Below are 27,638 nucleotides of genomic sequence, written 5' to 3' on the forward strand. Positions count from 1 at the left end.
ACAGCGGCCCGGTCGTCGACCGGGCCTCCTTGGGTGGCCGACGGAGATTTCTTATTCTTATGTATGGAACTGAGGCGCAGATAGACACAATCTTTCATCCACGGTCTTTATAACTCTCATTTATGTTGGTAGATGGTAGAATATCTCTGCTAAGGAGCACTTCGATTAAACGTTCCGGAAAATCAACATTTCCAACTGCGCGGTTGATTCACGTTGTGACAGACAAAGACTCAGACATATAAGCGATGTTATTATCTCGCACTTCATCGTAAAAATACTCGGCCTTGTTTGAGAGTCACACTCACACATTGTGTTAACTTGAAACTGACTTATTATTATTAACATCTTTATTGACAAACTGACAACACCTGTGAAATGATCAGGAACTTAAGATTCCATTCGTTATTGGGCCGATATACACCTCTCCTGTTTCCTTATCTTTATTTTTGTTTTGGCCGCAATGAAGAACATGCCACAGCATCTTCTCATTTCGGACCTCTTGTAGTTACGTCACCAGACTTGGTCCGAGCCTCTGGAATTCATAATATTTCATAATACATAATTCATAATATTCATAGTTAAGCGATTTTTGTATTTAATTAATCCTTGCCAAGTTTCTGAAGCCTGCTTATAAATTGTCCAGTTTTGCATAGGCTACGAAAGTTTTCCAGTGTATATGGGCCTCCTGTGATAGACTTGGTGTAATGTTTATATTTCTCAGTGTTTTACTTTGTCAATGTTAGAGGCCATTTTCCCTTGAAGCTGTACTGAGGGGCTGGTCTCCTTAGACCGATCTTGTGATCAATTCACATTCTCTAACGTATTGCTTTCATTAGCTTTCTAAATCATCAAACTTATATTTGCCTGTGTTTGTAATTACCTAAGTGTAATTACAGGATGAGAGCAACATTGGTGTTGTTCCGTCTTCATTATAATCTTTGTGATATAACGTTTAGACGCTGCCATTGGTATTGGCTCATTAAACACACCCTGAAATACACCATTTCAGAATTATCCAGTCCCAGGGGGGGAACAAAATTAAAACATTCCCACCAAGTTCTTAAACTTTATTGATTACATACATTTCTTTACATTATGTACACAAATAAGTTTCGTACACCATACAATGCTTTATTTGTTTACATATATCATCCACAACGTGTCGAATACAGTTCAAAACACACTTTGAACACAACAGAACTCTCCAGCGAACGGAGAGTGAACACAGCAGAACGTTTCGAACATTGTCTAACCCCCTAAATCCCGATTAACAACTGATTGCTTAATGATAACAACTTAGGAAAACACATTTTTAAACAAATAAATCGTGAGTTTCGATAATCTCGAAAAATTTCAGTTCTTTTCAGTTCTCGATGGTGACAGAAGTCGAAAAGTCTATTTTATTTTGGAATTGATTGGCGATCACCCATACATCTATTGTTTCCTCGTGTTTCGTGGGAGTGAATGAAATACAGCGATTGAACACTTATTTCTTAACCCGTTTAATGGTGTGAAAACGCTTCTTGGCAAATGGGGGGCGGGGGGATGAGACGATCGACTCTACTGGGAAAGAGAGGAACGTAATAAAACGGGGAGACAGAAGTATACACAAAGATAAAGAGAGAGAAATTAAAAACAAGTACAATCAACAGAAAAAACAAAGGAAAAGAAATCACAGAGAAACTACAAGATAAACAAAATCACAGAGAAACTACAAGATAAACAAAATCACAGAGAAACTACAAGATAAACAAAATATAAGTGTTAAAAACTAGTATTCCAAAAATGGAGATTACAAATACAACGAGATACATAAAAGATCACACAAAAGAGATAAAATATATATTTAATATAAAATAATAGACAAAGAGACATTCTTTCGCTCAGAGAGAGAGAGAGAACAACGTTCAAGGTAAAGCGAGCCAGCCATAACCCAGAACGCAGCTCTCTCTCTCTCTCTCACACACACAGCAGCTGATCCCTTCACAAGTTCTAATTTAATTTCCATCCAATACGCCCACCTGAACCCCTTGTTGAGACGCACCTACTTTCCCAACACCCCTACCATCACTGCCATGTGAACTCCGACTCTTATAGTTTCAAGGGGAATCTGATATTTATATTTTCTCTAAAAGGGGACGCCACGTACATTTTCTGATTGTCCGTGATTGGGTGTGTGTAAAGGGTTATATGCCTGTCGACGACTAGGAGGTACGCTAATGGCCTCAGGTGCCAGGAAGCGCGCTCTGATCTTCCAGGGAGGGGAATCATCAGGGGAAAACACCTGGTCATTACGACTATATAGCACTTGGAAGGGATGAGGATAACGATTTGGGATGGGACCCTGTCGTAGCTCAGTCGATTAAGGCAGTGTCTGGGATGCTCCCGGACGCAGGTTCGAATCCTCGTCACGGCCCTTGTGGATTTGTTCATGGGACGGTGGAAAGGAATGGTACCCAACTACTTGGACGGTCGGGGATTGAACGCCGACCTGCATGAAGCGAGACTGTCGCTCTACCGTCCAGTCCAAGTGGTTGAACTCATCTTCCAGGAGATATTTTTAGAAATTTTTGGCACCAAGACTGGAATATTGATGTTTTGTGCGATGTTAATAATCTCTTGCTGTAATTCCTTTCCCTCATAATTGTCGAAATGAGCAGCACCATCTTTGTTTAATGATCATATGTTTGTATATTAGTTTATTTTGACAGCAGGTTTTTTCCTAATACACGTGGACTTAAATACTCCAGAATTATCGCAATAGTTATCGAAGTATGGGATCAGGTGATTGTTGTGTAACGTCAGTTGATAACGGTGTATCGCGACGGTTATCGTGCCTCTGGGTCAGGGGAGGGCCAACTGTTTGATGGGTCTCCCTTGACCCAGAGGGAAGGTGCCCACCGCATCACACAACTACCAACTGACGTCAGACAAGAATCACCCGAGCCTCTGCCTCGTCGCTCTCAAGTATGTTTATTGAGACAAGAAAGAAATACATCTCAGAGGGATATAGGCTATTTCTACCCCCCTCGTCGCTCTCTTCAATTTAGGGCTACGCACTCCCAAGAATGAGTATGATGGTGTAAGGTGAACCACACTTACGTGTATATATATATATATATATATATATATATATATATATATATATATATATATATATATATATATATATGCGAATTAATACATTTGAAGAATTAGAGAATGCTGAGGACGTTTTTGGCTCAATTCGCCATCATCAGAGCAAGATAGAGAGTACTCTCTATCTTGCTCTGATGATGGCAAATTGAGCCAAAAACGCGTTCAGCATTCTCCAATTCTTAAAATGTGGTTTTTCCACATGGATCAGTGTTTTTGTGATCGTTGTTATATGAGAGAGAGAGAGAAAAGGTGTACCACCTCTTGCTGTAAGATGGGGACATATAGCCTCGGAGAAAAGCACACATAAGACATTAGAGGAGATTTTTAGGTCCCTTTTAATGTTGTTTCCGTGCTCTGTCGTACTACCCCACACCCCCGTTCCCTTTGTGTTTTGTTTTGCTTTAGTAGATATTTAAAGGCTATATCAACTAAACATATTCACCAACATAAGCGTGCTCACTCCCGTTCACACACAATCACACACAAACGCAGAAACATACACAAAAACACCCGTTTAAGCATGTATATACTTCAAAACCCAGCATCGTCATCTTAGACGACACAATCTCTCCATAACGAACTCGAGTATGCTACGCTAGTTTGCTATTCTCTGCATATAATTATTATATACAATAACATTCACCTCTAACTATCCAATAACAACACCTTCACTTATGGTGGGGGACCTAAGCAATTAGGGATGGGCTATAGTGTACAAATTACAAAATGTTATGTACATATCAATATAATAACCATCGAACGATCAGTTATTCAAACACAACTTTGCTATTAATTTTTGACTCCGTAATATACTTTCTCCGTTCAGGATTCCAGGAAGTTCTAGGGAAGAGAATTATCACATTCAGTAGAGATTTCAAAGGTTCTATTTTCATCCTTATTTATTACTGCTATTAATAGCAGATTCTCATTAATTTGTTCTTTCAATAAACGCAATTATTATATCTTTTAAACACATTTTTTTGCCGAAATTCATTAATCTCTCGTTTGTTAGCAGTTGTTAGATTGTTGGATGAAATCGTTCGTGCGAATGTGTTTTTGTATTCGAAACACGAGATATTTTCCTCTACCATATTTCTAGTTGCCTAGTAACTATTGTCTAATAATCATTTTTCCTACATAATATTATTCCATTTAGATTCAGCATACTGCAATATATGACAACTCACACATACATTTATGTTAACCGTGCTTCGTAATTGGTTGAGCGATGGCTAGTAGGGTTTGTTGACGCATGTCACATATTGTTGTCTCCTCTGCTGGTTAGCTGAGCGATAGCCGGTGAGTTCATTCGTTTATTAGCTTGTTGCCAATGAGGTCATTCGTTTGCTAGACGATAGCCAATGAGGTCATTAGTTTACACTTTTCATATCGTACACAGATGCCTCCTGTACGTTCCGTTCGGTTTTCGATAACCAAGACGGTTAGATGCGAAGGTGTGAACACATTTCACATTATTTGCTGGCACCTCGTCGCTGTTACTGGCTGGGCCCTTTGTTTACGATGAGTCACCTGGTCATATCAGAGTGGCTGGACCGTCATCGGTGAGGTAAATCCTTTGCGGATGCGTCGCAAGAAGTCTCGCCAGAGCACGCAGAAGGGAACTGCTGCAGAAGGAACTTAGGCTTCGGGTCAGCAGGAGACGTGTTTCAGAAGATGTGGTCCCTCAGAAGGTACACCGCTGCCACTAACACACGGAGGTCCATCCTCCACGGAAGTCTGCGACATGCTGCAAGAGAGAAAGTCAGCGCTGGAAACATTATTTTTTTCACAGAAATCAGAAATATATATTTCAACTTTTGTCATTATCTGCAGTGAAGTTATTGGAAACTTTGACGATGACAAAACGAGGCGAAGAACTAAATGTTGTATCGCTTTGCTTTGCCCTTCCTATCAAATTAAGATTACGTCACAGGTAGATCTGACCAATGGGAGGTGCGGGTTCTTACCAGAGCTTGGGCCAACAGCTGGAAGGTTGAGACTCGGCTCCTGAACCACCAAGGGGTCCTCCACCTCTTCTGTAATGAACATCACCTCAAGCCATCATCCTGAGCTAATTTAATATTATTCTATTATGATGATGATCATGCAGTTTTTCATTGACAAGGCAGTTATGCGGCTTGTAAAGGCTCATATGAAATGGGTGAATGTGTTCACTTTCACAAAATTTCTCAACTACAATTAAAAATTGTATGCATGCTTTTTTTAATTCAAATCAACATTAACATTTAATTATTAAATAGGAACTGAATCGCATTTCTAAATTACTGACCCAATTATCGTGCAATTTATTTAGCATCGCGCAAGTTTTTTTAGTAATCAAGATTATCATGGATATATTTTTTTTAATTTAAGAAAATACGTCGTAACAGGACTGAAACAAATGACCCCGTTGGGTTGAGTTATTTTACACAGATCAGGATATCTTGTGGTTATCTTGAGATGATTTCGGGGCTTTAGTGTCCCCGCGGCCCGGTCCTCGACCAGGCCTCCACCCCCAGGAAGCAGCCCGTGACAGCTGACTAACACCCAGGTACCTATTTTACTGCTAGGTAACAGGGGCATAGGGTGAAAGAAACTCTGCCCATTGTTTCTCTCCGGATTAATACAAATCAGAAATGTTGTACAGTGTTTGCTGGTCTTGACAATATATTGTGTTGCTTCTCTATCAGCATCAAGAGAAATACACAATTATTCTTGAGATATTATGAAACCTAATAATATATATATGTTATTAAAAAAAAGTTATTGAGAACACAATTATTTTCTAAATACAGTAGTATAAATCTGTTCAAGCAGTTATAGGTTACACAATATCAATACTGTATCACTTTGCAGTTTTGTATTGCTTAACTGGTCAATATAATTATCATTTACCAATTTTCGTAATTGTGAGCAGTTTGTGAATTGTTATGAAAGTTATCACACAGGATAAACAGTACTGTATTGTAAATTCTTTTTAAATTTGTTCATTATTTTATTCGTAAGTTTCCAGTTAGATCATTTCCCCTAATTTCCGATTATCTCTTAAGATTTTTTTTTATACAATGTTCTTGCATTTAGGTTTTTGGAAGTACGAAACTTTTTCTGTAAATGAAACTACAATTTTTATTTCAGTTTACTCTAAAATATTCAATATTTTGTCATTTTATTATCGCTATTTTTTATAATATCAGAATTGTCTTATTATCTAAATTCCAGCATAATATAACTGCAATATAAGAATATAGAATTATATAATCATACAATCGATTTCTTTTCAGTTATTAGGATTTTAATGCAACAGTTTAAAAGACAATTCCATGCAGTTATAAAAGAGACAACTCTAGCTACTAAGCTATCATGTAATATTCTCATTAACTATATTAAACATGCAACAATATAATATCATAACCTTTCTGAACAACAAAGTGATTGATTCTAGGGTCATGTATCTAGATTTCTCGGTTATTGTTGCCATGTGTTGCAAACTTTAATTTCGCGTTGCAATAATTGCAGAGTGGGTGAAATATGCTCTTGCCCTGTGTGTGTGTGTGTGTGTGTGTGTGTGTGTGTGTGTGTGTGTGTGTGTGTGTGTGTGTGTGTTGTTTATCGCAAGGGTTGCCAAAGCGGGCACAGGGGAAACTAAGGGGAAAGAGGTGAATGTGGTTGTAAATCTAAAGTTAAATGCCTCTAATAATGTGTAGATGTAAAAAATGTTAAGTGTATATATATATATATATATATATATATATATATATATATATATATATATATATATATATATAATATATAATATATATATATAATTACCTGTATAATTTATAATTCTGATTATATATGTAATTTGCAGCGATTATAAGTAGAGTTAATAATATAATTTAGTTACAGTCGCCATACAATTTGGTAGTTATTGTATAAAGAACTAAATATTACCATCAAACAGCGGGGATCTGAATGCCAAATTTATACAAATTTTATCCAGTGTTATAAAAGCCGAGCAACTTATTTGAAATTTTGAAAAACATGAACAAGGAATGAAAGGTTTTGCAGTGTGAACAAATACGGTTCTAAACAAGAGGAGAGAAAGTGGAGGAAACACTAATAATATAAACGATTGTACGATAACACACTCGGCAAAAGTCTTATAAAAACAAGGAATAAAGACAAGAGAAAAGGAAAGGGAGAAGTGGAAACTAGGAATAAAGACAAGAGAAAAGGAAAGGGAGAAGTGATGTATTAAGAAACAGTAGTGAACAACCATTATGAAAGAAAAATGGCAGAAAGGAAGTTCAATTAATTAAGAAAGTAGAAACCTTTCACGAAATGTACCAAGTTGATGAATAGTTGTTGGTAATTAAGCAATACATCTATCCATTTATAACTAAGAAGCGTAACTAACCAATAAAAAGCAAATAATGCAAATTAACCAAGACAAAGCAAAATAACTAAGACTGAACCCATAAAACATAGTAATAACACACCACGCATCTGAAATTGACCAATGAGAACTAACCTAGAGCAGAGCCCAGCCAATTAGAATAGTCTATAGCAGGACCTACCTCCGTTCTGGCCACTTACAGCTTGGGGATTGGGCCGCTTGCGAGTTCGATTCTCGGACTTGTCCCAAATCTGATCTGTTCACGAGGAGAACGAATGAACAGCGTCTTGACTCAATGAACAGGGTGGGGGTGGGGTGGGGGAGGGTTATTTAGGATCGGAATCACTGTATAAGACGTGATTATCTGGCTCCATTGAACAGCCGCACAGTGGTACGGATGGATTACGATGTATTTCAGTGTACAACAGATTAAATGGTAATTCATTGAACAAACTTACGAACCAATAATATCTAAAAAAAAAAAATTGTACTTATTTGGTAAAGAATTTTTTTGTATTCTAAATTTTAGTCGCAATTATTATTATTATTATTATTTTTAGCAGGTACCTGAACTAAACAGATTCTTTGAGAAAGCTGCGATTCGTCAATTCTTTAAATAAATCCTGATTACCTAAGTAGCTGAAGATAATTAAGACCCATTGTACAACTGTACAGAATTAGTGTTTACCGAACAAACAGATTCAGTGAAGATAATAATGGAGCTACAACTAATTAAAATCAGTACTGAACAACCTGATTTAGTGAAGATGACAGCGCTGCAACTGTTGGATCGTTACCAATGAAGCAAGTGCAACCAATTCACAGTCCATAAAAGCGCTAAAAAGCTGATGTTTACTGAAAATATATATGAAGCTCAAGTTCTAAAAATGAAGAAAACTAACAAATAGCCATTGTATAAGTAAACAAGGCGAACTCTGAACACATAAGCAAAAATAATTGACCGTTAAACAAACGAAGCAGAGCTGACAGTCATTGAACAAGCAATAAACACTAATAAACAGGCGAACAAAAAAAATATATGCTCAATGTTTTAGGTTTAAATTAAAACTGTAAATATGGAGAAAGTGTATTGATAACACTACACACAAATCACAATAGCGTGATGCATCAAATGAACAAATCCACAAGGGCCGTGACGAGGGTTCGAACCTACGTCCAAGAGGATCCCAGACGCTGCCTTAACCGTGGAACCTTGGTAAATCAGGATGATTTCTCGGTTGCAATTCTTTTACCATGTCGTAGCTCAGTCGATTAAGGCAGCGTCTGGGATCCTCTCGGACGTAGGTTCGAACCATCGTTACGGCCCTTGTGGATTTGTATTTACAACACATTTACATCAGGACCTATTGGACGAGTAGGTTCACCTTTTAAACCTAACTCCTTGTTGACATGCATCGTTTTGATTATAATATACGTTATATATTATAGCTTATCGTGCGCACCTTTCCCAACTGTATAATATATATAATATATATTTATATATATATATATATATATATATATATATATATATATATATATATAAATATAAATATAAATATATAAATATAAATATATAAATATAAATATATAAATATAAATATATATATATATATATATATATATATATATATATATATAAATATATATATAAATATATATATATATATATATATATATATATATATATATATATATATATATATATATATATGTGTGTGTGTGTGTGTGTGTGTGTGTGTGTGTGTGTAATGTGTGTGTGCGTGTTTCAAATTAAAAAAATAGCCGGTCCATAGTTTTTAACTAATTTATAATCATTAATTATGCGTGACTATATGACTGGCTTCAATAATTTGTGATTTGATAATTTTGCTAATAACTGCCTTCAAAGCTGCTACCTTAAATATAAATAACTCTTGAATAATAATTTATAAATATCATAAATTATTTTTTATATAAAAATAGAATAATAATACGTTACTGTATTAACTTCAGTAATATATACTATATATATACTTTGTTAACTTATGGAGTTTGAGGATGATAATGGAGATAATTTGAAAAAAATAATAAGTGAAAAAAATGTAAATTGAAAACAAGGAAAACGTTATTTAAATAACTCCGAATATTATATTTACATTGAACCTTTGTTTTCCCTTATTTATTAAGAATACAATTTCATTCAAAAATTATCCAAGGTAATTCAGCTGAAGATTTGTGAAACTCGAATTTACCATAGCATTTGAGAGAGGGAAAAATCACTAAAGTAATTGAGATAAAAATCACAACACAGCAACCTGTGCTTATTAAAAACTAGTTAAAATACGCGACTGAGAATTAGTTAAAATACGTGACTGAGAACCAGTTAAAATACGCGAATTACCTGAGCGGTCATTACAAAATAAAAGGGAATTATTATAAAAAAATAAACGTGAATATTATAATTGTAATAATTAGTGACTGGCGATGAAAGAGAAACAAACAAATGTTTGATAACTGAATAAAATCAAAATTTATCAAATCATATAACAAAGTAATAAAATATTGTAACATGATATAATTAACGTAAGAATAATAAAGCCAGTTATAAAAACTAATAGACGTACACAAACAAACCACCCTCGTATAAGCTATAAATTTAGCAAAAGTTAATAAAAATCTGTATTAACAAAATTTACTTTCAAACGGCTCACGTTATTAACCAGAGTAGCCAACACAACCAGAGAAGTGACGCGGGGTTTAACATTTTCTGAAAATGTATAAATGTGTCGCCAGGCTGGATTAGGTTATGGCAAGTCAGCTGGGTTAGGTTATATTTGCTTTGTTGAGGCTAGGTTGGATTAGATAAGGCTAGGTTATGTTTGGTTTGGCTAGATGAGGCTAGGTTATGTTTGGTTTGATTAGATGAGGCTAGGTTATGTTTGGTTTGGTTAGTTGAGGCTAGGTTATGTTTGGTTTAGTTAGATGAGGCTAAGTTATGTTTGGTTTGATTTGATGAGGCTAGGTTATGTTTGGTTTTGTTAGACGAGGTTAGGTTATGTTTGGTTTGGCTAGATGAGGTTAGGTTATGTTTGGTTTGGTTAGATGAGGCTAGGTTATGTTCGGTTTGGTTAGATGAGGCTAGGTTATGTTTGGTTTCGTTAGACGAGGTTGGGTTATGTTTGGTTTGGTTAGATAAGGCTAGGTTATGTTTGGTTTCGTTAGTTGAGGCTAGGTTATGTTTGGTTTCGTTAGTTGAGGCTAGGTTATGTTTGGTTTCGTTAGTTGAGGCTAGGTTATGTTTGGTTTCGTTAGATGAGGCTATGTTATGTTAAGTTTGGTTAGATGAGGCTAGGTTATGTTTGGTTTGGTTAGATTAGGCTAGGTTATGTTTGGTTTAGTTAGATGAGGCTATGTAAAGTTGGATTAGGTTTCAATACATAAAAGACGATTTGGCAACAAATTTGTGTTTTAGAGAGTATGAAGTCGTGAACCTTCACCTTGTGTTCAGTCACCCACTTGTCATTTCCCAAGTGGGTGACTATGAAGTACATGTACTATAAAGTACATGTACACAATATGTTCACGTTATATACTACCAGTGAAGTACAAGGTGGTGACAGGATCGAACCTAACATAACCTCTCCTAGGCCTAGTAACATAGTAGATATATGTACTACAGTAGACCTTGTGTCGTGTATGTTAGTTCCAAGGATGGTTAAATTCGGTGACTAGGTTATCTTGAGATGATTTCGGGGCTTTAGTGTCCCCGCGGCCCGGTCCTCGACCAGGCCTCCACCCCCCCAGGAAGCAGCCCGTGACAGCTGACTAACACCCAGGTACCTATTTACTGCTAATTGCTACTGGTTCTTGAACTAATTTCATAATTTTTAACAACAATATTTCAACATTTTTGGTGTCACAGTTTATATTTTGTCAAATTTGCCGCACGCAGCCTATATTGACCATCATTTTGGAGGATGGAATGGTTTCGTTCATTGTACACACGTCAAAAAGTATTATATTAATTTTAAGTGGCAGTTGTCCGTAATTGCTCTTGAATTTCCTTTGACTTGATTGCATTACGCTCGTGTCTGAAGCCAAGAAATGATATAACAAAATGATTTAGGGTGCATTTAATCTCCCTCCTATGGATTCCATCTCATATTGAACTCTGAATTCATGATGAGACTGATTAGCATGTCAAAGTAATTGGTCTTAGAGAGAAAGTGGATCGTATCCTTAAGCAGCTTTACGGCCAATAATTCGTATATATAACTTTTAACATTTCGGAAGTGTAAAGAGAGCGGAATCAAAAGTAGCCATTGTATCATCACAATATCATGCTTGAAGAGCCACAAAGCTGTCTACACAACCCCTTCGCAAGAATAATACATAGCATATGCAGACGAGGAGTCACAATAACGTGGCTGAAATGTGTTGACCAAACCACACACACTAGAAAGTGAAGGGACGACGACGTTTCGGTCCGTCCTGGACCATTCTCGACTTGAGAATGGTCCAGGACGGACCGAAACGTCGTCGTCCCTTCACTTTCTAGTGTGTAATTCGGTCAAATACATAGCATTTTGACGTGTCAATCCCCAACGGCCAAAATAATGGGTATTATAAATAACCGCGGTTCGCAAAATTCACGGGCTGTCCCGTTTTCTATTCGCGGGTTCTCGGTTAGGTTAGGCCTGGGCACTTTAGTACATCATTTTTGTAACGTTGTTACAACTCGAATGGACGGGCTGATTTGCTATATAACCAAATCCTATATTACTGCTCGGCTTAGGCTCTACCAATTTGCGGGTAGGCTTATGTCTTACATAACTATGTAAGTTTGCACTTTCTGTTAATGTAAATCTTACCCAATGTAAGCGGTCAATAAGACTGAACGTTATATCACAAAGGAACAATTGCGATTTTGTTCTATCAATAAGGTTAAAAAGTCTTAAATATTTTGAATAAAATAATTCGTTACCAAAATCTTGGCTAAATATTTCATAATTGTCCACCAATATGGAATATTTGTTTAATATCTGAGGAAATTTAACAAATATGCACAAATAAGTTAAATTGATGGAGTGATCTCTGCTTCAAGTAGTTCACCATCACTAAGTTGTTCAGGTATAAGAACATGGAGTATCCTCCACAATCCTCCATAACATCCTCCACAATCCTCCATAACATCCTCCACAATCCTCCACAATCCTCCATAACATCCTCCACAATCATCCACAATCCTCCATAAAATCCTCCATAATAAGTTACTTCAATCGCTAAAAAACATTAAAAAAGATAGATTTTGTTTAATGGATTTGTTTATTCTCTTGACAATTATCTCATTTCGATTTAAAAAACTATCGCAGTCTATTTATTATTTAAAGTATTGGACGAAAAAGTTGAGACCTTCATTTAGAGGCAAATAACAATTCTTAAACTCTAATCCAATCAACGACAACAGCAAAAATTAACAAAATATTATTACTCAATAACTGAAAATTCTGTTTGTAAAAATTACATAAAAAATTATATAATATCACAAGAGCGATTAAACAGTAATTAGTAATAATAATTACGATATTCATTAATAGCTTTGAATCAGTACAGGATTACAACACAAGACATTAAATAATTTTTGTAATATTAAATATTATAATTTCAAAAGAATGCTAACAAATTAAAGGCTAAGTAAAATATTCAAGATTAGGCAGTAACGTTCGGCAGAATAATGAAGTTACAGCGACATCTGGCCGACTGTTGTTGAAACTATCGCACCGAATAGGTCAGCTTGTTAGGTCGATTGTTATATAGAGTTAAGAGACCCCTGAACCCACTGAAGGATCCCCATTAATGGTTGGAGACCCATCAACCCACTGAAGGATCCCCATTAATGGTTGGAGACCCCTGAACCCACTGAAGGATCCCCATGAATGGTTGGAGACCCCTCAACCCACTGAAGGATCCCCATGAATGGTTGGTGACCCCTCAACCCACTGAAGGATCTCCCATTAATGGTTGGAGACCCATCAACCCACTGAAGGATCCCCATGAATGGTTGGAGACCCCTCAACCCACTGAAGGATCTCCCATTAAAGGTTGGAGACCCCTCAACCCACTGAAGGATCCCCATTAATGGTTGGAGACCCATCAACCCACTGAAGGATCTCCCATTAATGGTTGGAGACCCCTGAACCCACTGAAGGATCCCCATTAATGGTTGGAGACCCCTCAACCCACTAAAGGATCTCCCATTAATGGTTGGAGACCCATCAACCCACTGAAGGATCCCCATTAATGGTTGGAGACCCCTGAACCCACTGAAGGATCCCCATGAATGGTTGGAGACCCCTCAACCCACTGAAGGATCGCCACTAATGGTTGGAGACCTCTCAACCCACTGAAGGATCCCCATTAATGGTTGGAGACCCATCAACCCACTGAAGGATCCCCATGAATGGTTGGAGACCCCTGAACCCACTGAAGGATCCCCATGAATGGTTGGAGACCCCTCAACCCACTGAAGGATCGCCACTAATGGTTGGAGACCCCTCAACCCACTGAAGGATCCCCATGAATGGTTGGAGACCCCTCAACCCACTGAAGGATCGCCACTAATGGTTGGAGACCCCTCAACCCACTGAAGGATCCCCATGAATGGTTGGAGACCCCTCAACCCACTGAAGGATCGCCACTAATGGTTGGAGACCCCTCAACCCACTGAAGGATCGCCACTAATGGTTGGAGACCTCTCAACCCACTGAAGGATCGCCACTAATGGTTGGAGACCTCTCAACCCACTGAAGGATCTCCCATTAATGGTTGGAGACCTCTCAACCCACTGAAGGATCGCCACTAATGGTTGGAGACCTCTCAACCCACTGAAGGATCTCCCATTAATGGTTGGAGACCCCTCAACCCACTGAAGGATCTCCACTAATGGTTGGAGACCTCTCAACCCACTGAAGGATCCCCATTAATGGTTGCAGACCTCTCAACCCACTGAAAGATCCCCCAAAATGGTTGCAGACCCCTGAACCCATTTAAGTTATCTTGCGTAGTGGATGCCAAGTGAATCACTATTATAAGTCTCAGCCTGAGTCATTAGCTGGGAAAGTCTGATATATGTGAGTCGGACATGAGTACTTCTAGAAATGAGGCAGTAAAAATGAGGAAAATGATTTGTATGAGTAGAAATAAGTATGAGGAACAGAGAGAGAGAAAATATTTCAAGCATTGGTCAGGCAACAGTTTCATATGATGCCATATTTAATCACGCTCATAAAATGAGTTGGATAACAAACAAGGTCACAGAGAAACAATTAAAGTTCCTGAAAAACACATTCACCAAAAAATATTCGACTTCCCTGGAAAACAAACAAGTAATGTTGAAAACATCAATTATCCGACTATAACAAATATGGGAAAAAACATGGCTACCAAAACCAGTCAAATCTAATGGAAAACAACCTTGGTGAACAAGCAGAAATTATTTTAAATATAAGCCACATAAGAAAAAAGAGAGGAAAGGAATTGTCGGGAAAGCGCCAAGCCATGACGACTATATAGCACTGGGAAGGGATCAGGATAAGGATTTGGGATGGAACGGGAAGGGAAGGAATGGTGTCCAACCACTTCGACGGTCGGGGATTGAACGCCGACCTGCATGAAGCGAGACCGTCGCTCTACCGTCCAGCCCAAGTGGTTGGCCATATAAGAAGAGAAAACATATACCAATGAGAGGAAATTAAACTAACAGGAAACTACACTTACAAAGGTTACTTGTAAATTAAAGTGATTTGTGAATGGCACTTACAAGACCTAATGACTTGCTCAAAGTGATCACTTTGACCTAAGGTCATAGAGGCTACAAGTCACGAAGCCAATTACAAATTTCTAATCGCAATTAAGAATAAATAAAACACATAAGAATGGCAGAAAATACAAATTATCGCAGCTTGCAGAACACGGAGCTATATTAATCAATAGACATCTGTCTTAAAAAAAAAATGCAGGTAGCAAAAATGATCTTTAAAATAAGTCAGCTTACAAAAATACAGTTAACAAAGTGTTCGATTACAAAATGAGGCACAGACAAACTAAATCAAAGACTAACTTCCACAAAATAAGACAACATAGAAAACAAAGCACATCTGCAACACAAGAACCCAAACACTGAAGCTGTAACTTATTCAAAACTAGGTCACCAGGGCAGTAGCAGAGTCACCAGGGCAGTAGCAGAGTCACCAGGGCAGTAGCAGAGTCACCAGGGCAGTAGCAGAGTCACCAGGGCAGTAGCAGAGTCACCAGGGCAGTAGCAGAGTCACCAGGGCAGTAGCAGAGTCACCAGGGCAGTAACAGTCACCAGGGCAGTAACAGTCACCAGGGCAGTAACAGTCACCAGGGCAGTAGCAGAGTCACCAGGGCAGTAGCAGAGTCACCAGGGCAGTAACAGAGTCACCAGGGCAGTAACAGAGTCACCAGGGCAGTAACAGTCACCAGGGCAGTAGCAGAGTCACCAGGGCAGTAACAGTCACCAGGGCAGTAGCAGAGTCACCAGGGCAGTAACAGTCACCAGGGCAGTAGCAGAGTCACCAGGGCAGTAACAGTCACCAGGGCAGTAGCAGAGTCACCAGGGCAGTAACAGAGTCACCAGGGCAGTAACACAGTCACCAGGGCAGTAACACAGTCACCAGGGCAGTAACACAGTCACCAGGGCAGTAACACAGTCACCAGGGCAGTAGCAGAGTCACCAGGGCAGTAACAGTCACCAGGGCAGTAACACAGTCACCAGGGCAGTAACACAGTCACCAGGACAGTAACAGAATCACCAGGACAGTAATAGAGTCACCAGGACAGTAACAGAGTCACCAGGGCAGTAACAGAGTCACCAGGGCAGTAACAGAGTCACCAGGGCAGTAACACAGTCACCAGGGCAGTAACAGAGTCACCAGGGCAGTAACAGTCACCAGGACAGTAACACAGTCACCAGGGCAGTAACACAGTCACCAGGGCAGTAACAGAGTCACCAGGGCAGTAACACAGTCACCAGGGCAGTAACAGAGTCACCAGGGCAGTAACAGTCACCAGGACAGTAACAGTCACCAGGGCAGTAACACAGTCACCAGGGCAGTAACACAGTCACCAGTGCAGTAACACAGTCACCAGGGCAGTAACACAGTCACCAAGGCAGTAACAAAGTCACCAGTTCAGTAAACAAGATCACCAAGACAATTACAAGGTCACCAGGACAGTAAAAAGATCGCCATAAAATATGCCATAAAGGTCACAGAGTGAACAGACTTACTGTTGATTATCTCAAACATCTCAACTTCTGTGGTGAGGGGCAGGACCGTAGTAGGCGGCGGGCCGGAGTCTGTGGAGATGGTGGAGAAAGTTATCATGTTCAACAAGTTATCATGTTCAACAAGATTACTCTAATGCCTGGTGAGGTGTGAGTGAGTGTGAAGAACTGTGTTGAGTGAAAAATGAGAATACTTGGTAACGTTTCTGGCAATGTGAATAATGAAACGTTTGTGTAAGTAAATGACAAGAAATGAGGGTGGAAATGTGAGGCATCAATTGGAATGAGGAAATGTGGATAGTTAATGAGGAATTGGAATAAAAGGATAATTGATAGATGATGATAGTTATGAAAAAGTATCAAACTAGATTATATGATTGGCATTGTATGTGTGAGTATATATATATATTTGTATGTGAATGTGTATTCATGCATGTGTGTTTTATTGTGTAGATGCAAAACATTGTTTAAACGTTCAAGGGAGGATGATAGTAAATGGTTTGGAATTAATTATAACATTAATTATATTCGTTAATATAATTCATGATTAAACTGAAAAAGAAAATAATTAGAAATGACAGAAACTCCAAAATGAAATGTCTTGAACAAGTAACTGTCCATTCATTATTTTTAGTGTTTCAACTATTCATCTTTGTTCATCGTTCAGGTATTCATGTTTCCTCTATTAGTATAATTGTTCATTAGGTTAGTATTCAACAATCCCATTCGTACGAGCAGTTTATATTCAACTAATAATTCATTTATTTAAACTGTTGTTCACCAACTTATTCATCCATTACGACCGAAGAGTGTTCAACCAAGATGTTCAACTCCATTTATGTCTACCCTACACCAACCATCAACTATCCACCATCCACCATCCACACCTACGAAGTCAGCCACCACCAAAATATTGATTAATCGTTCAACACGTTCAGCCGTTCGTTCAATAAGCAATTCGTTCAGTCGTTTAAATAATAATCCCAACCGTTTGTTCATCTGGTTCAACCTGTTCATTCAAACCCCTCAGCAGTCTGTTCTATCAACATCTCTCATCAACCGTATATCAACATCTCTCTTCACTCTTAATTGCGCGTTCAGTTGTTAGCTCAAGAGTCCCCCGAAGTAATAGTCCCGCGAAGTAAGAAAGAGTCCCCCGAAGTAACAGACCCGCGGAGTAAGAAAGAGTCCCCCGAAGTAACAAAGAGTCCTCCCGAAGTAACAAAGAGTCCCCCCGAAGTAAGAAAGAGTCCCTGAATTAATAAAGAGTCCCCCGAAGTAAGAAAGAGTTCCCAGAAGTAAGAAAGAGTCCCCCCAAAGTAAGAAAGAGTCCCCCCGAAGTAAGAAAGAGTCCCCCGAAGTAACAAAGAGTCCCCCCGAAGTAAGAAAGAGTCTCCCGAAGTAAGAAAGAGTCCCCCGAAGTAACAAAGAGTCCCCCCGAAGTAAGAAAGAGTCCCCCGAAGTAACAAAGAGTCCCCCGAAGTAAGAAAGAGTCCCCAAAAGTAAGAAAGAGTCCCCGGAAGTAAGAAAGAGTCCCCCGAAGTAACAAAGAACTCACCATAGATCTTGATCGTACCGTCAGTCTCTCCCCGCGGGTTCTTCGCTACGCATCGGTACGTACCAAAGTCGTGCTCCGTCAGGTACCGTACCGTCAGGAGCATGTGGATCTTGTACTCGGGGTTCCCGATCCGGTTCTCGATGTGGTACTTGTCTGTCGAAGGAGGGAGAGAGTAAGGAGATACCAAACGATACCAAGGTAGATAATAAAATGATTAACAATAATAATGATAGTTATACAAATTAAAATAACAGAAGGTTCGCACACACACACACACACACACACACACACACACACACACACACACACACACACACACTTGTTTATTTGTACCTTTTTCTCTCTTTCATTCTTCCAATTGATGTTTTTCTTTCAATTTCTCAGTAAAATTTATTAGTCTGTTTTCCGTAGGCACGATTCTCAATGCCTCTCATATCATAATATTCTCTCTCTTCTCTCTTCTCTCTCTCTCTCTCTCTCTCTCTCTCTCTCTCTCTCTCTCTCTCTCTCTCTCTCTCTCTCTCTCTCTCTCTCTCTCTCTCTCTCTCTCTCTCTCTCTCCCCCCCACCTCCCTCCCTGCCTCTGTCCATCGCCCTGTTGTTATTGTTAAAGATTCGCTACTTGGAACAAAAAGTTCCAAGTAGCACGGGCTATGGTGAGCCCGTAGCCATCGCCCTGTGTGCTACCTTGCCTGTGTCGAGTGTAACCTACCTGAGTCGTAGATCATGTTGCCGTCCCCCCTTGTCCAGTAGTTTAGTGAGGTCGGGTGGGCCTCTGTGAAGCACTCGAGTACGACCGTCTTGCCCCTAGCCGACCCGATCAGCTGGTGAGGGATCCATAACATTGGCGGAACTAGAGCGAGGGAGAGAGATACGGAGAGTGAGTAACGGAGCTGGGAGTTAGCATGGGTGAGAGGGACAGTGAGTGAGAGAGAGAGGAGGAAGAGGGTGAGAGGACTTGATGTGGTGGTAGACAGATGTGAAAAGTAGTAGAATAGGGTGAGAAAGAGTGAGTGAAGATATTAGGTGAACGGGTTTGGTCAGTCAGCCGATAGTGAACACTTATAAAGAATAAATGAGTAGCTCGAAGAATGGGGGATTAATCCACTTACAATCGACGCTGACGAGGATTCGCTTGCTGACTATGGGCGGGTGACCATTGGAGGCTATACACAGGTAGGCTCCCATGTCCATCCTGCTGACCTTGCTCAGTCGTAGCACCTCGCCCTCATACTCCAACACTGCGGGAGAGAATGAGGTGTGAGGGAGGAGAGTCTTAGCACCCGGACTTGTGCCCCAACACTGAGAGTGATGAGCATGACTGTGACAGTTTACCCCCATTTTCACACTTCTCCCTCATACTACAACCAGAAAAAGACAAGGTAATCACAATCTTACACATAAGGTGTACAAATTTGTGTAAATTATTATTTTTGTTAAATTTAAATCAGCTGATTTAGATTATCAATCATCGTGTTTTGAAACTACACCCTCGAGGGCCAGGTGTAGGTGACGTCAGGACATTAAGACATAAACTAAACGCTGTAAGCTCGACTCATCATAGAAGACTTTGGCTCATTATATAATATCTGAAAACACTGATGAATGGTCATAATATTTTGCTTATAACACGCGAGCATACACGTGGAAGGCATGATCACCACATGCAAAATACTCTGGGGAGTAAACACGGCAAAAGACCGATAATTCATTTGATATACACAAGCAAAGAAATGTAGAAATAAAACAACAAATTGGGTTACAGAGACATTAGAAAGAATTTTTTTCAGTGTCATGATAGTGAACAAATGGATTGCACTAAGAAGTGAAGTGGTGGAGACAAACTCATTTCACAGCTTTAAATATTAAGACAACATAGTGGTCTCTGGAACCTATACATCAGTCAGTTATGTGATGAGAGGCGGGACCCAAGAGCCATAGTTCAACCCCAGCAAGTACAAATAGGTGAATTAACACACACACAACCACCTGTTAATTGACGGTTGAGAGGCGGGACCAAAGAGCCAGAGCTCAGCCCCCGCAAGCACAATTAGGTGATCGCCCCCCCCCCCCCCACACACACACACACACACACACACACACACACACACACACACACACACACACACACACACACACACACACACACACACACACATTCACACATTATTAAACTAATCAGTTTGCTTATTTGTGTCCAAAATACCATTTTTACGAACATTCTTTTGTTAAAACAAAAAGTAATCTTAAATAAGTAAGAGCGCGTCATTACGTCACAGTGAACGCTTGATGTGATCAAAATAGCCCAAAATTTATTCTTTGATCGTAAATTCACTTGGAACGCCGAGCAAAACATGGCTTCAATACAACGGAAACTCGTTATTGCGTTCACGAGCAGCTGCGTCCATCACCAGACTTCCTTCACGTCAATGTAACGGTATATCCTGTTGCGAGAGAACATGTTACGTAGAGGTCAATATATCCCGTCTCCTTGCTCCTATCTGCTATTATCATCTCCCTGTCCCCTATTTACTGCTCCCTATCCGCTGCTGCCTCTGTCGGGCTGCTTACCACCTCTGCTTAGCCATTGCTCTTAACATCCTGTTTCTTATCTCTTGCTCCATATCCTTGTTCCATATATCTTGCTCCTTATCCCTCTGATCTTTATTCCTTGCTCTCTATTCCATGCTTCCTGACCCCTGTTTCCTATACCCTACTCTATCCTCTGCTCCCTATCCCCTGCTACCTATATCCTACTCCCTATCCCCTGCTATATGCCTTTGCTCCCCTTGTTTCCTATCCCCTGTTCACTATCCCCTGCTCCCTATCCCCTACCCACACACACATGCATACTACACCCTATACTTCTCTCCTCGCGCACGCTACGAATCGAAATCACGACAAAAAAACTGGGGCGATATACAGGGTGAGAAATGTGCCGTGGAAATCTTTTCGGCTCCTTGGTCAACGATTTATGCTTCCCTCTCCGCCATATGGCGGTACTCCCGACAAGTCAAGGCGAAGTAAACAAAATCAGCCATGTAAGTCTTCCCAGGGGGATGCAAACAAGCCCTATAAACTCCCCCTGTAAGGCAAAAAAATATAATCTTGATCAAGCAGATCGCTCTAGCTAATCGCGCGAAGGTTTTGGAAATAAACAATGCCCATTCATCTGGCAACGTGGGGCTGGGGGAGTAAAATTGCCATCTTTTGGGTCAGTCATTTGTTACTGCGGAAGCTGTTATTTTCCCGTCATTGTTATGGCGCTGATTTGGGAATGACGTTATTTATTTTTGAAGTACTTGACAGATGTTGGCGTCGGCGGACTGGACGCTTTCGTACACCTGTCATTTGTCTGCTGACGGGGAGATGATTGTTCCATGGGGGAGTGTTGTGCTGTGTTCCATGAGGAGTTCCATGATTGTTCCATGGGGAGTGTTGTGCTGTGTTCCATGAGGAGTTCCATGATTGTTCTATGGGGGAGTGTTGTGCTGTGTTCCATGAGGAGTTCCATGATTGTTCCATGGGGAGTGTTGTGCTGTGTTCCATGAGGAGTTCCATGATTGTTCTATGGGGGAGTGTTGTGCTGTGTTCCATGAGGAGTTCCATGATTGTTCCATGGGGAAGTGTTGTGCTGTGTTCCATGAGGAGTTCCATGATTGTTCCATGGGGAGTGTGGTGTGTTCCATGAGGAGTTTCATGATTGTTCCATGGGGGGAGTGTTGTGCTGTGTTCCATGAGGAGTTCCATGATTGTTCCATGCGGAGTGTTGTGCTGTGTTCTATGAGGAGTTTCATGATTGTTCCATGGGGAGTGTTGTGCTGTGTTCCATGAGGAGTTTCATGATTGTTCCATGGGGGAGTGTTGTGCTGTGTTCCATGAGGAGTTCCATGATTGTTCCATGGGGAGTGTTGTGCTGTGTTCCATGAAGTTTCATGATTGTTCCATGGGGGGAGTGTTGTGCTGTGTTCCATGAGGAGTTCCATGATTGTTCCATGGGGAGTGTTGTGCTGTGTTCCATGAGGGGTTCCATGATTGTTCCATGGGGGAGTGTTGTGCTGTGTTCTATGAGTTCCATGGGGAGTGTTGTGCTGTGTTCCATGGGGAGTGTTGTGCTGTGTTCCACGAGGAGTTCCATGATTGTTCCATGGGGAGTGTTCCACCTCTCACCAGCTTGGCTCCTCACAGCCATGGGCAAAATATAAAAGAATCCCAGTAGGAATTTGCAATATAATTTATGAATTATCAGTTAGTTTTTTAGTTCCAATACGTGTTCAAAATAACATCCATTTACTTCCATATATTTTCGAACGTATTCGAGGCAAGACCCATGGACACTTCTGAGCATATCTACATATGCTCCAAATATGTATATCCCGGGATGCTCCCGGACGTAGGTTCGAATCCTCGTCACGGACCTTGTGGATTTGTTCATGTATATCTACATATACACTTAAATGTATCTACATATCCACTTAAATTGGATGACATATAACACCATCGAAGAGATAAGTAGTTTCAACAGGATGGCGCTCCGACTCATTTTGCAATGGTTGTTCGCGAATTTCTACAAGAAACATTCAGAGGAAAATGGATTAGTCGATGTGGAGCAATTATAGTCACTAAGATCAACAAATGTAACACCTTTGTATCTGATGTATGATGTATCTGATGTATCTGATGTATGATGTACCTTTGTATTAATTCATATGACGGCGCCTTAAATCACTAGTTTATAATAACCGTGCTTGAACTGTACATGCGCTGAAGAATAACACACTTGAAGCCGTAAAACTAAGTACTTCCATGCTTAGAAATCTTCAAAGGTTTTGTGTTGAAAGCGTTCGAAAAAGTACTGCACTAACTAGATGTCATTTTCAACATGTTACATAAGTTATCATTGTTGTGGGTGACACATATTATATTGTGTACCACCATCATATAGCTACACCTGCTCTCATTATCATTGACAGGTTTATATATGTACTGTATTTTCAATTCACACATTTTATTACACTTTATTGTATTAATGTATTTTGTATATTTAACGCGCGCATCATCGACAAATCATCCAAAAATACCCACAAGAAAAGCTAAATGGGAGTCAAATTGGCCTTAACGAGCAGTTAGGGAGGAACAGCCCCTCCTCCATCACCATCCCGGCTTCCCTGGTCACTCATCTGCCAAACAAATTAGAGGATTCGCCACACAAACCCCCTATCATTTTCTGCTTCCTTTTTTAAAACTTTAAGCGCTGGGAGTCATGGCAACGACGCGTTATCCATACACCGGGACACTTGTTTTGATTGGGAAATAATGCAAGATTTGATTTGAGTGTTTTAAGTGGTATTCCAGGGTCGGCGTTCGATTCCCGACGGTCCAAGTGGTTGGCAGCGTTCCTTTCTCTGTCATCATAGCCTGTGGTGTATGTGGCTTCGCGCTTTCTCTTGATTCCCAATTTACCTTTACTTAATACCTTTTAGAGTTATTATTTGGGAGTAAGCTTTTGGTATATGGGATGAGTTGTGGTTGTTTGTTACTGCTGATTGTGTGTGTGTGTGTGTGTGTGTGTGTGTGTGTGTGTGTGTGTGTGTGTGTGTGTGTGTGTGTGCGCGTGTGTGTGTTTGGTGACCGTTTTTGTGTTTACTGGATGGACTTGTTTACATATTAGTCACTGAGAAATAATAAAAAAATTTCATGATTTACTCATGATTTCAATTGAATATGCCCTTTGAAACTGCGTAAAAACTACCCGGAGAGAGAACATGGTAGGAGAGAACTAGAACAAGGGCGGGGATGTTTGTGGTGTATTCTTCACAGTCATTTCTCGTCTTGTTGTAAAGAAAACTAAGAAACTGGTGTGTGCTACATTTACTCCACCTTTCTCTTCTATCATCTCCACTCCTGCTTCCACTCTCCTTCTACACCAATATCTCCATATCCCATCCCTCCAAACCACTCGGGCTAGACGGTAGAGCGACGGTCTGGCTTCATGCAGGTCGGCGTATTATCCCCGACCGTCCAAGTGGTTGGGTATCATTCCTTTTCCCGTCCCATCCCAAATCCTTAACCTGACTTCTTCCCAAGTGCTATATATAGTAGGCGTAATGGCTTGTTCCTTTATCCTCATAGTTCCCTTCCCTTCCATAAATTCCCCCCCCCCCCCCGCGTTTTCTCTCTTTCTGCACTCCTTATGGAATTTTCTCTTTCATTTATTTTTTTTCAAACACTTATTCATTTTTCGATTTCCTAATATCTTTATTTTTTAAAGCTATAAGTGCTCATTTTTAGATTTTAATTTGCGTTGGTTCCTCTAATACTATCATATCCGGCCTTTCAGTGCACGCTGCACCTTCAACCAATCAGCGCGTTCGTTACCCTCGTAACTTAATTCTAATTGGATAATATTTACAGCTGTGTAATCTCTGGACAGGTTTCCGCGTGGGCACTCCCACCCCTACGAAAAGTGCCATTGATGGCTGGCACTACCCACGTTACCACCAGCAATAGGCGGAACATAACTTGTGAGCGATGTCGAAATAAAGGAAAAAAGTTTTTTTTGTTTCCCAGCGCACACAGGAAGGGAGGATTGGGGGGTGAAATGCCTTCTGTGTTGGCAGTATGGAGAGGAAAGTGTCCAATATGAACAAGTTTTAATATCTGTTGTATATATGTTCTTTTTTTTTTCCTCTCTCTCTCTCTCTCTCTCTCTCTCTCTCTCTCTCTCTCTCTCTCTCTCTCTCTCTCTCTCTCTCTCTCTCTCTCTCTCTCTCTCTCTCTCTCTCTCTCTCTCTCTCTCTCTCTTTCTCTCTCTTTCTCTCTCTTTCTCTCTCTCTCTCTCTCTCTCTCTCTCTCTCTCTCTCTCTCTCTCTCTCTCTCTCTCTCTTTCTCTCTCTCTCTCTCTCTCTCTCTCTCTCTCTCTCATCCCCTATTATCTCTTTCTCTATATCGTTGTTTCTGTCGCTATCTATGGCTGTTTCTCGCTGTCACACACTATTGTTCTCTCTCTCTCTCTCTCTCTCTCTCTCTCTCTCTCTCTCTCTCTCTCTCTCTCTCTCTCTCTCTCTCTCTCTCTCTCTCTCTCTCTCTCTCTCTCACGTTATATCATCATCATGGGTTTAGCGAAGGGAAACCATACGTAATGAATCTAATAGCGTTCTATTTCAAAAGTGAAAATGATAAAGCGGGAGAGACAGGTTGGCTGTGTCGTTCTAGACTGTCCGAAACAGCTTGTCACCGTCCCACTCTAAAGAGCTTGACATCGCCTCCCACGAAAGGAGCTTGATACCGCGCTGCACGAAAAAAACTTGAGAGTCCACCCCTCACGAAAGAGCGGACAGGTTGTTTCCCCTCACGAAAGAGTCCGATACAAACTTATGAATGATCGTGGTACTAAAATTGTGCCGGGATGGGTAAGATGGTACTTCTCAAAGAGTAAATCCAGAGTAAGGGTGTAAGAGTTGTTGGGGTGGATATGTTAGGCAAGTGGAGCGTCTCGGGGGTGGTAACTGGGGCCTGTTGTGTTTCTAAAATATGTCGTCTATGCAGGCGATGAGTTACAATAACGTGGCTAAAGTATGTTGACCAGACCACACACTAGAAGGTGAAGGGACGACGACGTTTCGGTCCGCCCTGGACCATTCTCAAGTCAATTGTCCCAAGTCAATATGTCGTCTACTTGCCAGAGGCCACTCACTTGGACAGGCCGGCACAGCGAAGATCTTGATTCGTGCAGATCGGCGCTCGATCCCCGACGGGCCAAGTAGTTGGGCATAGTCCGGCTACCTTACGGTCTCTCCTAATAATGCTTGACACTTGCTAAAGGATCTCAAGTCATCAATATCCATGCTTGAGGGTGATGGGAAGTTGACGAGAAGAATTAGCTCGATACGTATAGGAGAGACGTACGGGTCTCACATGTGAGGCTATGTAACCCGTCTTCTGTCTTAAAACGTCCTCCATTCCGAATTAACCAATCCTCATTACTACGAATTAAAACACCGGAATATTGACGTTTTCTATGTATTGGTCTCGATAGGTTAATACCTGTAAACCTCCTCCATAGATAGTGAAAACCATCGGTCGAGGTTTTGTAGAGGTCTCGAGATTTTCCAATATAGGGAAACCTCCTCGAGAGGTTTACTTTTGTTGGTTCGTTTATGGTTTGGCAGAAGAGTTGCATCTTTCACAGATTGGCTGGAGTAAGCCATTGACAGTGGTCTCCTGTGCGTCACTGGGGAGACGGTGTGTTACCGTGATGTAGTCCGCAGGATCAGCCTCCCCCACGCTGCCCAGTCTCCGACCAGGTCATTGATGACTTAACCCCGGTTTGTGCTCCGGAGAAGCTGCGGGATCCTCGTGAGGGCAAGTAGCACTCCAGGTTGCTCTTCTTTTTACCATGTCGTGGCGCAGTCGACTAAGGCGCGTCTGGAATCATCCCGGACGCGCCCTTGTTCGAACCCTCATCACGGCCCTTGTGGATTTGTTCACGTCATCAGTTGTTTTGAAACCAGATACCACAAGAAGCAATGTGATCTCGATTCAGTGCATTAAACGACCGACATTTACAAAAGCGGGGCCAAGGAGCTGATGTTCGGCCCTCCACTTTTAGGCAAGAACAATTAGGTCAAACCATCCTATGCCACTGGTCATTCGCACCCCTCGCCTGCCTTGACATAAGGCTCAATATCCCGCTAACTACCATAGGGTGGTCGTTAGGGAGGGCTATCCTATCGTTGGCCTCAGTCATTAGGCAGCAGGTAATGGCTGGTAATATAGGTTTTTCGATGTAATCAAGATGCTATCGCGTCATGGTATGTCATTAAGTGAGGTCTCTCATGGCCACTTTATAAGTGAGCTCAGGAGAAGCTGGCTCTTGTTTTCTCGTATTTTATCTTTATTATCTTAGTAATAATCCCACTCATTAAGATATTAATAATTTGCATTTAAATATTTTATATTATCGTTAATATTGTTCTGTTTAGCGAACATTATGTTAAGTCATCAATGTTTAGTGCCGTTGTTATCAGGCATTATTTTAAGTTACCTTCATTATTGTTATCATTGCTATATTTAGCACTCATTGTTATCATTGCTATATTTAGCACTCATTGTTATCATTGCTATATTTAGCACTCATTGTTATCATTGCTATATTTAGCACTCATTGTTATCATTGCTATATTTAGCACTCATTGTTATCATTGCTATATTTAGCACTCATTGTTATCATTGCTATATTTAGCACTCATTGTTATCATTGCTATATTTAGCACT

General features: G+C 40.3%; 1 protein-coding gene across 7 annotated transcripts in view; it reads right to left on the reverse strand.

Annotated features, from left to right (window-relative positions):
- Positions 1 to 1,052: 1,052 nt before the first annotated feature.
- The window catches only part of LOC123748458 (lachesin), a 277,052-nt gene continuing 250,466 nt past the window's right edge, over positions 1,053 to 27,638 (reverse strand). For 6 of the 7 annotated variants that reach the window (XM_069324782.1, XM_069324774.1, XM_069324803.1 and 3 more), the window contains exons 6-12: positions 19,475 to 19,603; positions 19,075 to 19,215; positions 18,364 to 18,516; positions 16,809 to 16,877; positions 7,698 to 7,772; positions 5,106 to 5,174; positions 1,053 to 4,885 (exon numbers count right to left, since the gene is read on the reverse strand). In XM_069324782.1, the coding sequence (XP_069180883.1) occupies positions 4,806 to 4,885; positions 5,106 to 5,174; positions 7,698 to 7,772; positions 16,809 to 16,877; positions 18,364 to 18,516; positions 19,075 to 19,215; positions 19,475 to 19,603 (716 nt within the window). In that variant the 3' untranslated portion in view covers positions 1,053 to 4,805. The remainder of the gene's footprint in view (positions 4,886 to 5,105; positions 5,175 to 7,697; positions 7,773 to 16,808; positions 16,878 to 18,363; positions 18,517 to 19,074; positions 19,216 to 19,474; positions 19,604 to 27,638) is intronic. The other variant, XM_069324810.1, reaches the window with a different exon arrangement.

Source organism: Procambarus clarkii, chromosome 2 (assembly GCF_040958095.1).
Source record: "Procambarus clarkii isolate CNS0578487 chromosome 2, FALCON_Pclarkii_2.0, whole genome shotgun sequence".
Taxonomy (NCBI): Eukaryota; Metazoa; Arthropoda; class Malacostraca; order Decapoda; family Cambaridae; genus Procambarus; species Procambarus clarkii.